The sequence below is a fragment of the Schistocerca cancellata genome, chromosome 4, assembly GCF_023864275.1.
Source record: "Schistocerca cancellata isolate TAMUIC-IGC-003103 chromosome 4, iqSchCanc2.1, whole genome shotgun sequence".
Lineage (NCBI taxonomy): Eukaryota > Metazoa > Arthropoda > Insecta > Orthoptera > Acrididae > Schistocerca > Schistocerca cancellata.
In genome coordinates, this window is record NC_064629.1 from 466929010 (window position 1) to 466943714 (window position 14705).

Consider the following 14705-nt stretch of genomic DNA (forward strand, 5'->3'; position numbering starts at 1 on the left):
ATAGGCTTTGTTTCCACAGTCGACTCACAAACATCGCGAATATGTGACGAAAACGAATGGGAGGAAAAGCCTCCTAGAAATCTTGATATCAATTCGGACGACAAAGAAGCTAGAACTTGAGGAAACCCATTTGTTTATTCTTGACAGCTGTTACAATTATCTGACATGAAAATAACTATGTCTATTAGTGATTAGCTGAGTGGCATTGGGTTTTTAGCGCAGACAATGAAAAATGAAAATGAACCAAATGCTGTTGAGCTCAGAAGACAACACGAGCTGGTCAAGTGTGAGTATTCTGTTCGCGGCATGCACTTCTGTGACGTAAATCAATTACTTTCAAAATGGTTCAAATGGCTCTGAGCACTATGGGACTTTACTTCTGAGGTCATCAGTCCCCTAGAACTTACAACTACTTAAACCTAACTAACCTAAGGACATCACACACATCCATGCCCGAGGCAGGATTCGAACCTGCGACAGTAGCGGTCTCGCGGTTGCAGACTGAAGCGCCTAGAACCGCTCGGCCACTCTGGCCGGCTGAGTGGAACAGGGGGAACATGGAACGAGCATGCAAGGATTGTAGTAGGCAAGCCGAATGGTCGACTTTGGTATATCGAGACAATTTTAGGAAAGTATGGTTCATCTGTAAAGGAGACGGCGAACAGAACACTAGTGTAACCCATTCTTGAGTACTGCTCGAGTGTTTGAGATCCACATCAGGTCGGATTAAAGGAAGACATTGAAGCAATTCAAACGGGGCTGCAAAATCAAACCGGCAAGTATTACGGCGATGCTTCGGGAACTCAAATGGGAAATCCTGAATGGAAGGCGACTGCAGAACGATTGCACTGTCGTCAACGTACATTTGGTTTAAGGATTAAAAGAGACCATAAGAGGAATTAGGGCTAGTACGGAGGCATATAGACACTCGTTTTCCTCTCCCTCTATTTGCGAGTGGTACAGGGAAGGAAATGGACTTGTAGTGGTACCAGGTACTCTCTGCTACACACCATAATGAGGCTTGCTGAGTACAAATGCAGATCTAGATCATTTTTTCCATTGCTTGCAGAATCCTCGATCCAGTCTCACTGTTTGACAAATATGTTTATTTAGAAGGTATTTTCTTTTATTGTTGTAACATGTGTGGTAGTCTTTGCGAGAGACTCGTCAGAAGTCGATATACGTCACAGTTCTCAATTCCCCATTTACGAGAACAGTCCTAAATTTTACGTGAAAACAAGAGTTAGATTTCATGCGATCACTAGTTTCGGCGCCCGTGTTATTTTTGTGACTTCCTGCTGGTGTTCTTCTCGTAACCATTCCCCGTCCGTTATGTAGACTATGAGATTATACTCCATTCTAATTTCCGAATCCGTACCGTATGTTCACATCACACACCTCTTACCAGTCGAATTCTGGAGATGAACATTGATACCCCTTCACCGCCGCCACGAATGCAGGCTCGTCACCGTTTTACAGTGTGTCCCACGAGGAATGGTCAATATGCAGCGATATGACGGGAACGATCATTCGAAGCAAAAGGTCTAGTAAACAGGGACTGTAAAATGCATATCTTAAGAGCTGTGAACAAATCTATTCTACTGCAAGCTCTTTGATTTCTATATTTTGAGAGCATAGTATCGCTCAGTGTAAGAAAAAGTATCCTTCGCTACTGCGAAACACATCTCTTCTGCTGAGAATTTTTTGCTTCGAGTGATCGTACCTGTCCTATTCCTCAATATTCACAATTTCTCTCTGGACATCCTGTGTAGCAAGGAATTTCGTATTTCACGTATGCAAACTTCCGCCCCCATATCTCCCCCTTCCGCATCGTCTTTATTATTCATTTGACATAGTCGAAGTTTTTAGAATGTGCGAAGGATCTTTGGGACGTTCCTGTGCTCCCACACAAATCTGGAGAGCAAGTAGCAAAATAACACCAATGACTTCCTGCCAACTCTGCCTCAGACGTCTGGGGATTGCGGTTCATTCGCTTCTACTCTCCTTATCCAAATGCATGATTTCACATTTTAGAGGTACCTCGCAACGCTTGACAGGTGCACACAAACTGTGAAATTATACACTATGTGATCAAAAGTATCCGGACACCTGGCTGAAAATTACTTAAAAGTTCGTGGCGCCCTGCATTGGTACAAGTTCGTGGCGCCCTGCATCGGTAATGCTGGAATTCAATGTGGTGTTGGCCCACCCGTAGGCTCCCACTCTCGCAGGCATACGTTCAATCATGTGAAGTTCATCTAGAAGGAAAGAAGAGTCGAACCATTGTTTCAAACAACGGCTTACCACAAGGTTCTGTATTGGCACCATTACTTTTCAATGTGTACATAAGCGACATACCAACAACAAATGCGTGGAGGTTCTGTTACGCAGATGACATGGCCCTGGCTGTGCAACATGAAAGTTTTGAACAGAGTGAAAACTCCCTTAACCAAGACCTCGGAGTAATGGGTAAATATTTCAGATCTTGGAGATTAATTCCTAACCCAATAAAGTCAGAAGTTACAGTGTTTCATTTAAACAACCAACAGGCAACCCGATCCCTTGACGTTACCTTTGCTGGTAGAAAGTTAAAGAATAACCCAAACCCAAAATATCTTGGTATTAAATTGGATAGCTCGCTTACATTTAAACCACACCTAATAGATACTGCTGCTAAGATACGTACAAGAAATAATATTATTCAAAAGGTCGCCAATACTAGCTGGGGGGCCGATGTACATGCTCTGAAGATTTCTTCTGTAGCGCTGGTATACTCTGTTGCGGAGTATTGCAGCCCTGTTTGGCTTAACAGCAGCCACACGTCTAAAGTGGATACTCAACTAAGCAATACCATGAGAACCATAACTGGGACCATTAAATCCACCCCACTACCTTGGCTTCCTGTTCTCTGCAGTATAGCTCCACCACATCTTAGGCGGCAAACCGCCTTAGTTAATGAATGGCGTAAAATCTCCTCCAATACCAACCTTCCAATCCATCAGGACATTGCCCCAAATCTTTCCCGACTAAGATCTAGAAGACCACCATGGAGAACAGCTCAAAACCTTATGGCTACGTCTTACGATGCTGTGGATTCACGGAAAAATGAATGGTCTCAGACTGGACTATCCAATAACTGTAATGAAATATCACCTGGTGGAAACCTACCTGGTACAGACCTGCCAAGAACAACTTGGGTTGTACTCAATAGACCCAGAACTGGTCATGGCAGAAGTGGCGAGATGCTCTGTAGATGGGGCATACGAGATTCACCACAGTGCGGTTGTGGACATCCAGAGCAAACGATCCAGCACATCATTCAGGAATGCCCTAAACGTGCGTTTAAAGGATCCATTAGAGAACTTTATGCAGCCTCCCCTGCAGCCGTCGAGTGGATGGAAAACCTAGACGTAGAACTTTAAAGAGACTCTATAGATTCCATATATGTGATTGCTGGATGACCTCATAGCAACAATTTCCATATGATAATTTTATCTTATCTATGACAAGATACCTTGTTGTAGCAACCTGTGTATGCCTACTTTATCCTTAATTGAATGCCCATAAGACGAGACATTATTTATGTGTTATAATGTATATTGATTTTATCTTTATTTGTCTATATGTATTTAAACATGAAACCATTTGTACTTGAAAACCACATACGCTAAATAATAATAATGTGCTGGAAGGTTTCTTGGGAATGGCAGCCAATTCTTCACGGAGTGCTGCACTAAGGAGAGGTATCGATGTCGGTTGGTGAGGCCTGGCACGACGTCGGCGTTCCAAAACACCCCAGAGGTGTTCTATCCGTGCAGGCCAGTCCATTACAGCGATGTTATTGTCGTGTAACCACTCCGCCACAGGCTGTGCATTATAAACAGGTGCTAGATTGTGTTGAGGGATGCAATCACCAACCCCGAATTGCTCTTCAACAGTGGGGAGTAAGAAGGTGCTTAAAACATCAATGTAGGCCTGTGCTGTGGTAGTGCCACGCAAAACAACAAGGGGTGCAAGCCGCCTCCATGAAAAACACGACCACACCATAACACCACCGCCTCCGAATTTTACTGTTGGCACTACACACGCTGGCAGATAACGTTCGCCGGGCATTCGCCATGCCCACACCCTACCATCGTATCACCACGACGTGTACCGTGATTCGTCACTCCACACAACGTTTTTGCACTGTTCAATCGTCCAATGTTTACGCTCGTTACACCAAGCGAGGCGTCGTTTGGCATTTACGGGCGTGATGTGCGGCTTATGAGCAGCCGCTTGACCACGAAATCTAAGTTATCTCACCTACCAAATCAAATGGTTCAAATGGCTCTGAGCACTGTGGGACTTAACATCTATGGTCATCAGTCCCCTGGAACTTAGAACTACTTAAACCTAACTAACCTAAGGACATCACACAATACCTCACCTACCGCCTAATTGTCATAGTACTTGCAGTGGATCCTGATGCAGTTTGGAATTCATGTGTGATGGTCTGGATAGATGTCTGCCTATTACACATTACGACCCTCTTCAACTGTCGGCGGTCTCTGTCAGTCAACAGACGAGGTCGGCCTGTACGCTTTTGTGGAGTAAATGTCCCATCACGTTTCCACTTCACTGTCACATCGGAAACAGTGGACTTAAGAATGTTTAGGAGTGTGGAAATCTCGCGTACAGACGTATGACAAGTGACACTGAGTCACCTGACCACGTTCGAAGTCCGTGAGTTCCGCGGAGTGCCCCATTCCGCTCTCTCAAGATGTCTAATGACTACTGAGATCGCTGATATGTAGTACCTGGCAGTAGGTGGCAGCACAATGCACCTCATATGGAAAACGTATGTTTTTGGGGGTGTCCGAATACTTTTGATCACATAGTGTATGTCCTTTTCGGACTGTAACTTGTGTCTCAAGATATTCATTGCTCCAGGAGTTAATTCTTTCACCCTGTGGTTTACATTTCCGTGGCGAAGAACGTGACATGAAGAAAGATTGTCGTTTAACGTCCAGTTGACGATGAGGTCATTAGACGCGGAGTAAAACTCAGATCGCGCAAGGATTAGGAAAGGAAACGGCCGAGTTCTTTTCAGTGGAACCATGCCGGTTTCTACCTTAACAGACTTAACGCTAACATCGCAAAACCAAAATGTGGAAGACCAGATGGTATCTGAACCCTGCGTTTGCCTTTACCTCTGAACTACCTCGCTCGATAGTTGTTAACAAGTTTCCCCGAGAGCAAAATTAACAAAAAAGTGTCTTCATTCGTTGTGGAAAGGAGTGTAGAGACTGTAGAGCGTTTTTTCTGCGTTACCTATGACAGGCAAATCTAAGCGAAGTTCAATAAATGTAACGTTGCTTAAATATTACACTATTGTTTACTAAACGAACATTGAGCAAAAAACAAGACAATGTCCCCATTATTACCTCTCAAGAAACTAATTCACACTAAATCACAGCCCTGATTTGGTGGAAGATATTTCGTAAAGTTGTTAGTCGTTCCCTTTCCTCGCTCTTTCGCGACTGTAAATAAAGAATATGACTCTCTCTACGCCATTCTATTTGTTCCATGACGTCTTTGTGATCTCTGTGTGAAACTGACGATTGAGCCATTGAAGCTGTTTTACAGGTTTGTACAGTAATAACCAAGCCACGTGGCAAATAATAGACTCGCAAAACGTGATGGGCGGGATTCAAAAAATCGGTGCGGCTGTCTAGATTTATTTTAACTGCAGTTTTCCTGAATAATGTACGGCGAATATCTTAATGGTTTGCTTGAAATCTTGCAAATGAATTCCAGCTCCGTCCTTGTCAAACCCGAGACTGTGTTTCACCTCTAACGAGCTTGTTGCCGACAAGACATTAACCCTTAACCTCCTTTCTTTACTTCGAAGAGTGAAATTTACCGAAGCACTCTCGCGTGTAGAACCTCGTTTCGTTGTCATCTTCGTCGGCATCGTCTATTTATTTTCTCCCTTTTTTCCGGCTTCCCATTTTAAGTTCACCAGGCATCTCCAAAACAATTTCGTATTTGAATTCTATCGAAGTCTAATACCAAATTGAATCAATTACATGCTAGGTACAAGCGATCCTTTCATCAGTAGCATATGCGAAGATTTAGCAGTCTAACAGAAGGCCAGAGAGAGTAGTGAAGTGTTTCTTTGCGTTGCAGGCAGGCGGAGGGGATGTCGCGGCGCAGGAGCGTGTGCGGCGTGGCGCTGATCTGTTCCATCGGCGTGCTGATGCTGCTGGCCAGCCAGAGACTCGTCAGCACCGCCAACATGGAGCGCACCCCTTTCATCGACATCGGACGCACCATTCAGGTGAGGCCAGTCCCCACTCAACATTAGCGATTCCGTAGACTGGAGAATGTCGAGAACCGGGAAGAGGAGAGGGGGAGTGGTGATTGTGATGGGAGGGGGTGACGATGCCATGGTAGAGTTTCAAACTGGATGATTTTTACAAGCAATCACGTCCTCAGTTCCGAAACTGACCACTTTTATTTGCATGCCCGAGAAAAAGTAAATCACCCAGAGCGGTAGGAAGAAACGATATAAAACTTCACAGGTTATGAGGATGTGTGATATTATTTCAGTGATTACAAAATCGAGTCAAATTTACAAAGAACTTGACATTATGAGCCCACTTATCAGTGTGATGCTGCAAACTGTCTGGTCAGGATGCATGCACTAATTCAGTTTAAAAGGGTGTCATGAAACTCTTGTTTCCTCTCCTGAAGCAAGCTGGCTCATAACTGTTGTAATTGGTCCTTAGTATCCTGCATACTGGCACTCGAATGGAGTTGAAGTCGCAGCAGATCCCACACGTGTTCTATCGGGGACAGGTGTGGGGATCTTGCTGGCCACTGGAGTATCTCGGCATCACGCAGGCAGTTCATAGACACACGTGCCATGTGTGCATGAGCATTGTTCTGTAGAAAAGTGGCACCGTGATACAATCGCATGAGAGGTAACCCAAGAGGACGCAGGATGTCTGTGACGTACCGTTACGCCGCCATAGTTCCTTCAGTGACTACCAGCGTCGACCTGAAATCATATCCTATGGCGACTTACACCACGACACCAGGAGTCATACCGCACTGCTTCGGCAAAACAATTGGAAGAGCCGGATCTGTCTCCAGATCGCCGCCATACTCCTCGACGAGAGTCATCCAGGGTAGTTTATTTATTTAATCGTATGGATAGGGCCCCCCGTCGGGCAGGCCGTTCGCCGGTCTTTCAATTTGACGCCACATCGGCGACCAGCAGTCGATGAGGATGATAGGATGATGATGAAGACAGCACAACACCCAGTCCCTGGGCGGAGAAAATTCCCCGACCCAGCCGGGACTCGAACCCGGGCCAAGAGGATTGACAATCCGTCACGCTGACCATTTTTTTTTAAATCTCATTTTGTTCGCTTTTGTTTGTTGCATCTGCTCGGGGCGGACGTCGTAAGACATCCGTTTAAGTTCGTTGTTGATCGATTCCATTCAGCTACCGGGAACGGACAATCCAGGGTAGTGCAGAACCGCGATTTATCGCTGAACACAATGCGACGCCATTCATCAGCAGTCCACGCATCCCGGTCCCGGCGCAACTCCAAACAAAACAGTTTGTGTTATGGTGCTAACAGCATACTACGGATGGGACTATAATTGGAAAATTGGAAATTTGTGGTAAGGACTATGGGACCAAACTGCTGAGGTCATCGTCCCCTAGGCTTACGCACTACTTAATCTAACTTAAACTACCTTATGCTAAGGACAACACACACACACACACACACACACACACACACACCCATGCCCGAGGGAGGACTCGAACCTCCGACGGCGGTAGGCGCACGAACTGCGACAGGGCGCCCTAGACCGCACGGCTACCCCGCGCGTCGCACTGTAATTGCCTTGCCATGCCGCTTCTAGTTCCGATCAGTGGTGAAGGATGACAAACAACGTTGAAGGAAGTCCGACATTGTTCTCGGATGGCAGGTGCAGATGTGAAGAATAGGTTAAGATGTATTTGGTGCACAATACGGCAATTCTCCATTGTGGTGGTCAGACGTGGTCGACCGGAAGCCTTACGGCGAGTGTATTTGTTCTCACGTTGTTGTATAAAATTACCTAGACACACGACCATATCTTCTGGGTGCTTCACTCTTTTTGTGTAAGTTGTTGCAATATTTTAGGTGTATTGCGCTGCAAAATTTCAATGTCACAATTAATGCCACTTAAACTTGTCTCAGTTCCCCTTATTCCCACTGACTTGCATTCCGATTATCTCGATTTGAACATCATAGAACGTGATAATTAACAGCTCAATATCCGTTTGTACGCTTATAATTATCTCAGTGCCTGCAACGAGCTTTTATGCCCAGTAATCAATTCTGTATGTGTGTGTGTGTGTGTGTGTGTGTGTGTGTGTGTGTGTGTGTTTGCGCGCGTGTGTGTGTGCGTGCAAGAGTCGCCATACACAACAGTACCATTTCCTGTGTAGACATAATAGAAGAAATTCACTCCTAGCCACAAATATACAAATATTTGGCAGTTTTTTTTCTTTTTTTTTTTTTAGCTGAATATGGCGGCATGTGATCCCATGAAACTAGTACCTCTTCATTTAACTAGGCCACCTGAAAATAATTTCTCTCTTTTATTACAACAATAATAATATCAATATGGAAGAAGACAATGCAAGACTGAAGACCAAAATGGATACCTTCTGAATTTAATTTAATTTTAAGCGATGATAAGTATCGGACGCACGTCCATTTTTAAGTGCCGAGTACATGTACGAATGCGTATTTTGATAAACAAGAAAACATTGGTGTCTCTTTCGTAGCTCACAAGCGACATCTGAGGTCATCAGCCGCCTAGACGTAGAAATACTTAAACCTAACTAACCTAAGGACATCACACTCATCCATGCCCGAGGCATGATTCGAACCTGCGACCGTAGCTGCTGCGCGGTTCCGGACTGAAGCGCCTAGAACCGCTGGGCTACAGCGGTCGGCTTTAACAATTCACAAAAATTTGTAATAATATTATAAACAAATTTGGAAAGGAGTATAATTTCATAAATACACTCCTGGAAATTGAAATAAGAACACCGTGAATTCATTTTCCCAGGAAGGGGAAACTTTATTGACACATTCCTGGGGTCAGATACATCACATGATCACACTGACAGAATCACAGGCACATAGACACAGGCAACAGAGCATGCACAATGTCGGCACTAGTACAGTGTATATCCACCTTTCGCAGCAATGCAGGCTGCTATTCTCCCATGGAGACGATCGTAGAGATGCTGGATGTAGTCCTGTGGAACGGCTTGCCATGCCATTTCCATCTGGCGCCTCAGTTGGACCAGCGTTCGTGCTGGACGTGCAGACCGCGTGAGACGACGCTTCATCCAGTCCCAAACATGCTCAATGGGGGACAGATCCGGAGATCTTGCTGGCCAGGGTAGTTGACTTACACCTTCTAGAGCACGTTGGGTGGCACGGGATACATGCGGACTTGCATTGTCCTGTTGGAACAGCAAGTTCCCTTGCCGGTCTAGGAATGGTAGAACGATGGGTTCGATGACGGTTTGGATGTACCGTGCACTATTCAGTGTCCCCTCGACGATCACCAGTGGTGTACGGCCAGTGTAGGAGATCGCTCCCCACACCATGATGCCGGGTGTTGGCCCTGTGTGCCTCGGTCGTATGCAGTCCTGATTGTGGCGCTCACCTGCACGGCGCCAAACACGCATACGACCATCATTGGCACCAAGGCAGAAGCGACTCTAATCGCTGAAGACGACACGTCTCCATTCGTCCCTCCATTCACGCCTGTCGCGACACCACTGGTGTGCGGGACCGTAGCCCAGCTTCATGGAGACGGTTGCGAATGGTCCTCGCCGATACCCCAGGAGCAACAGTGTCCCTAATTTGCTGGGAAGTGGCGGTGCGGTCCCCTACGGCACTGCGTAGGATCCTACGGTCTTGGCGTGCATCCGTGCGTCGCTGCGGTCCGGTCCCAGGTCGACGGGCACGTGCACCTTCCGCCGACCACTGGCGACAACATCGATGCACTGTGGAGACCTCACGCCCCACGTGTTGAGCAATTCGGCGGTACGTCCACCCGGCCTCCCGCATGCCCACTATACGCCCTCGCTCAAAGTCCGTCAACTGCACATACGGTTCACGTCCACGCTGTCGCGGCATGCTACCAGTGTTAAAGACTGCGATGGAGCTCCGTATGCCACGGCAAACTGGCTGACACTGACGGCAGCGGTGCACAAATGCTGCGCAGCTAGCGCCATTCGACGGCCAACACCGCGGTTCCTGGTGTGTCCGCTGTGCCGTGCGTGTGATCATTGCTTGTACAGCCCTCTCGCAGTGTCCGGAGCAAGTATGGTGGGTCTGACACACCGGTGTCAATGTGTTCTTTTTTCCATTTCCAGGAGTGTATTTACGAATTGAAAGTACTTATGTGAAGACCACGCATTTCGCACTGTACGACCGAAATGAGAATAAACATTGCTAAAAAACTATATGCAATCGCAAATTTCGGCTAACTCAGGACGGAATAGGAGATTTCGATTCAGTTAGAAAATCCATAATATTTGTTTGTTATATGTTGCAGTAACAGTTACTATACAATCTTCTACATCCTATTTTCCACTTCAATGCAAGATATATCTTCATTTTTTTTGTCTACTCCATCGAAAGTCTGTACATAGTTATTCGTTAACAAAATCTAAAGTATGCAAGAACAGCAGCAAAGTGGGCTATTATATACTAATGGGCATGCACAGTTTGAAGTAAATACCTGCGAAAACGCTTTCTTATAGTTATTGCTGAATTCCTAGACATGCACAGTTTGAAGTGAATACCTGCGAAAACGATTTCTTACAGTTATTTCAGATTGCCTAAGGAAGAAATCTAGTCTTTTCCTTATTCTTTAAAACTACTTAAGTTCGAGGACGATGGGATATGAAACCGAGATCGGTTGAGATAGTGCACAAGAATGCGGCACGCAAAGACGTGGAAGGAATTTAACCTTAAATTGGTTAGGAAAACCATGCAACATATGTGGTCGAACGGGGATTTGAACCTCGCTTTCCCCGAATAAGAATCAATTTCCTTAACTACTCTGCCCCTCCACTCAGCCTCAGAAACTTCTTGCAGAAACCCGAACGTTGAAGTCATTTTTTTTTATGTTGTCAATACTTATTTCTTGCGTAAATTTCAGAAAACTCCTGAAATAATAAGTTGAGAATTTCTCTGTAAATAAAATTCTGAACATTTTTCCTCCTTGGGGAAGGCGTTTTTCGCTGTGTGTAACCATGTGCTAGACAAGTGGCTGAATTCCGTGTCGGCAGTGGAGCCCACGGCCGTACACACACCGCTCGCTCCATTTCCATCTTCTTCACACTTAATGAATCTCATTCTTCTAGCCATGCCTTTATCCAGCGTAAAATGCTGCGCAGAGGAGAGGGCAGGAGAGAAGACGGAGACGGAACGAGAAGCAGTAATTGGATCTCTGAAAGTTATAACTCTGCTATGTGTTGGATTACCCTCCAATCAAGACAAACTGTTTCAGAGCATATTCACACACTTATTTAATTTCCTCAACAATAGTCATGCCATTTACTTTAACAGTTACGTAGTATACCACATAAGTATCTCAGCAGTGGCCATTTGAATTTTAACTTTGCATTTTATGTTCGTAGACGTATTGCCTTTCGTTAAAATCGATCGAGATGCGCACTTGATAAGCCACAGGACCCGTATTCGGGAAAACCGAGGGTTCAAATCCCCGTCCAGCCATCTAAACTAATGTTTTCCGTGAGTTACGTAAATCGAATAAGGCGAATGCCAGTGTGGTTCCTTTGAAAGGACACAGCCGATTTCCTTCCCAGTCTTTGTCCAATCCGAGCTCAAGCTCCGTCTCTAATGACGTTTTTGAAAGAGCCTAAACGCTTAATCGTCCTTGCTCTTTTTGGTAATTTTTTGGTGTGCAGAGCTTTTGTAGCACCTCGTCTTGCTGCTAGGAGCACTTACAAGGGACATTCCAGAGTCAGAAAGTCGAATGCCGTCGCTGAAGAAAATCAGGACTAGTTCCGGCAGAATTTATAGTGTCAAATGTTTTGTGTTCAGTGCAGCGAACTGTGACTGAAGATTTGGGAGTGAAAAGTATGGCTGCCAAATTCGTGCCACGGCTGATGACTGCTGAACAAAAACAAGGGTGCGTGGAAGCATGTTGTGCTTTGAAAGAAGACCACCAAGATCTTTTGAATGAAAAGTCCAGAAATGATTCAAACTTTTTTACGAAAATCATCAAAAGTAACGAAACTTGGTGCTATGCTTACGATCCTGAATCAAAGCAATAGTCAAGCCAATGGAAGACTTCAAGTTCGCCTCGCCAGGTGAAATTAAACGTTAAAACAAAGCTGATTTATTTTTCTGTGTGAGAGGAGTCGTCCATTCAGGGCTTGTTCCACAGGGTCAGACAGTTAACGAGGCTTTCTTCTTGAAGTATTGAAAAGATTGCGCAACAGTGTGTGGCGGAAGCGGCCTGGCTTGTGACAGTCGGGTGACTGGTTTTTCTTTTTTCTTTCATCATGACAATGCCCCTGCTCACACAGCCCTGTCTATACTACAGTTTTTGTCCAAAAATGGTATGGCCCCTTTTCCTCCCTCCCCCCCCCTTCCCCGATCTTGTCCCGTGCGGCTTTTTCTGTTTCCTAGAATGAAAAGAAACGTGAAAGGAAAGCGTTTTGCTGATGTTTCTGCGGTGAAGAAAAATACGATGCAGGAGCCGACAAAAGATTAGACAAGCACGTTAGTGCAAGTGCAGAGTGCTTTGAAGGGGATTGAAAGAAGTGGTTCAAATGGCTCTGAGCACTATGGGACTTAACTTCTGAGGTCATCAGTCCCCTAGAACTTAGAACTACTTAAACCTAACTAACCTAAGGACATCACACACATCCATGCTGGAGGCAGGATTCGAACCTGCGACCGTAGCGGTCTCGCGGTTCCAGACTGAAGCGCCCAGAACCGCTCGGCCACCCCGGCCGCCCGAAGGGGATTGAAGGTTTGTGCTTAAAATGTAAACAAATAAGTTAAAAAAAATAAGTTGTTTCTTTTGGGTACCCCCGCGTACTTGATTAAAAAATTGTAAATAACGAAAACTATTTTTAACATAATCTCCATTTAGCTCACCGCATTGACCTTCGCAGAATCCAATTTCTTATCTTCTCCAGAAAAGAAATGCCTTTCGAACTCCACAATAAGACTTCTTAACAACTCAGATAACTTCTTCGTTCAACGAAAATTACTTCTGTCTAAGTCATTTTTGGAGCCCAGGAAACAAATGTTTTACGGACCCTAATCTGGGGAGCAGGGTGGATGGTAAACTGTTCTGCTGCCCGTTTCGTCTGTTTCTTTCATCGTTTATGCTATATTATTGTGAAATCGGTAAAAGAAGGCCCCTGACAGCTGCAGAGGGCGTGGTGTGGCTGTTTCGTGCAGCTACCTCACCTACGTGACGTGGTTTTGTATGCATCTGTATGACAACGCTTCATTGTTGTTGCACCTCTATAGACAACTACTGGTTTTGCCTGCAGCCGATTGCTCTTCGGAGTTAAAAGCTGGCAACAGCTTTTCCTTCAAGACATCAAAAGTCCTGTCCACTAACGCAGCACAATAACAACCAGTCATTATTTTAACATTTCACAAATAGTAAATAATTCTTCTACCCTGTGGGACCAAAACAACAGTCAGTATCATATTTACCGTCGGTGGATCGATATTCGCCTTTTTTAGGCACTCTATCATTTATGGTAACGGCCTTTCTGATTAAAGTTTTGTCTCCAGGCTGTGATAAGGAATCCATGTTTCGTCGATAGTCACATAGCGATACGAGAGTATTTTCAGCTTTCGCAACATGACTTTTACTTGTTCTGTTTCTAGGATTTTTGGTTTGTGGCCAATAATTACAGCTGCCATTGTGCACTCGTTTTGTTTATATACATAACTTCAGTCTGATAATTATGTACCCATGCATAGAAGACACTCACTCTCACAGGCATCTCATGAGTCTTAATGCAACTATCTTCTTTCACGTTACCATTCTCTGTACCTGTACATTTCTTCAGAAGAAACTGTAATTGGACGCTCAGAACGTCCCATATTTACAGTGATTCGTTTATTCAATAATAAACAGCCGTTAAGTGATGGTACAGAGCCTATACGAACTACTTATCTGTCTAGCAGTGCAGTTTTTAAATAAAAATTGTTTAACGGTAGAACAATACTATTTTTATGTATATGATTTCTTAAATCCGTCATATGATATTCCTAACAAACAATTGTGCATCTCATCTGTTCGAAAGTTTGAACAAATCAAGATTCACCCATACCAATCTATTCCCTTTACCAAAATTTGCAGGTATTACATATGAATTTAGCAAACTTAGCAATTCACTTTTATGTATAGCAGTCTCTTATATGACACTTTAAAAAAATCATCGTTTCTCTCGGGCAAACAACCCAGTTTGTTTCCATTCCATATAAAAATGTGCTGTGTGGAATTCAGCTTCTACAAGATAAGGGGAAAGTGTGCCTCTAGGCCTTCACAGTATGAAACTCCAGACAATTCATATTACAAAATATTACTTGTGCACGATAAATCCATTTATTGTCTAATGTAAATAG

At 44.6% G+C, this 14705-nt stretch overlaps 1 protein-coding gene across 4 annotated transcripts in view; it reads left to right on the forward strand.

Moving 5' to 3' along the window:
* Positions 1-14705, forward strand: part of LOC126183505 (carbohydrate sulfotransferase 5-like) — a 332383-nt gene that overhangs the window by 207609 nt on the left and 110069 nt on the right. For all 4 annotated transcript variants that reach the window (XM_049925552.1, XM_049925553.1, XM_049925551.1 and 1 more), the window contains one exon: positions 6172-6322. In XM_049925552.1, coding sequence (XP_049781509.1) covers positions 6172-6322 — 151 coding nt within the window. The remainder of the gene's footprint in view (positions 1-6171; positions 6323-14705) is intronic.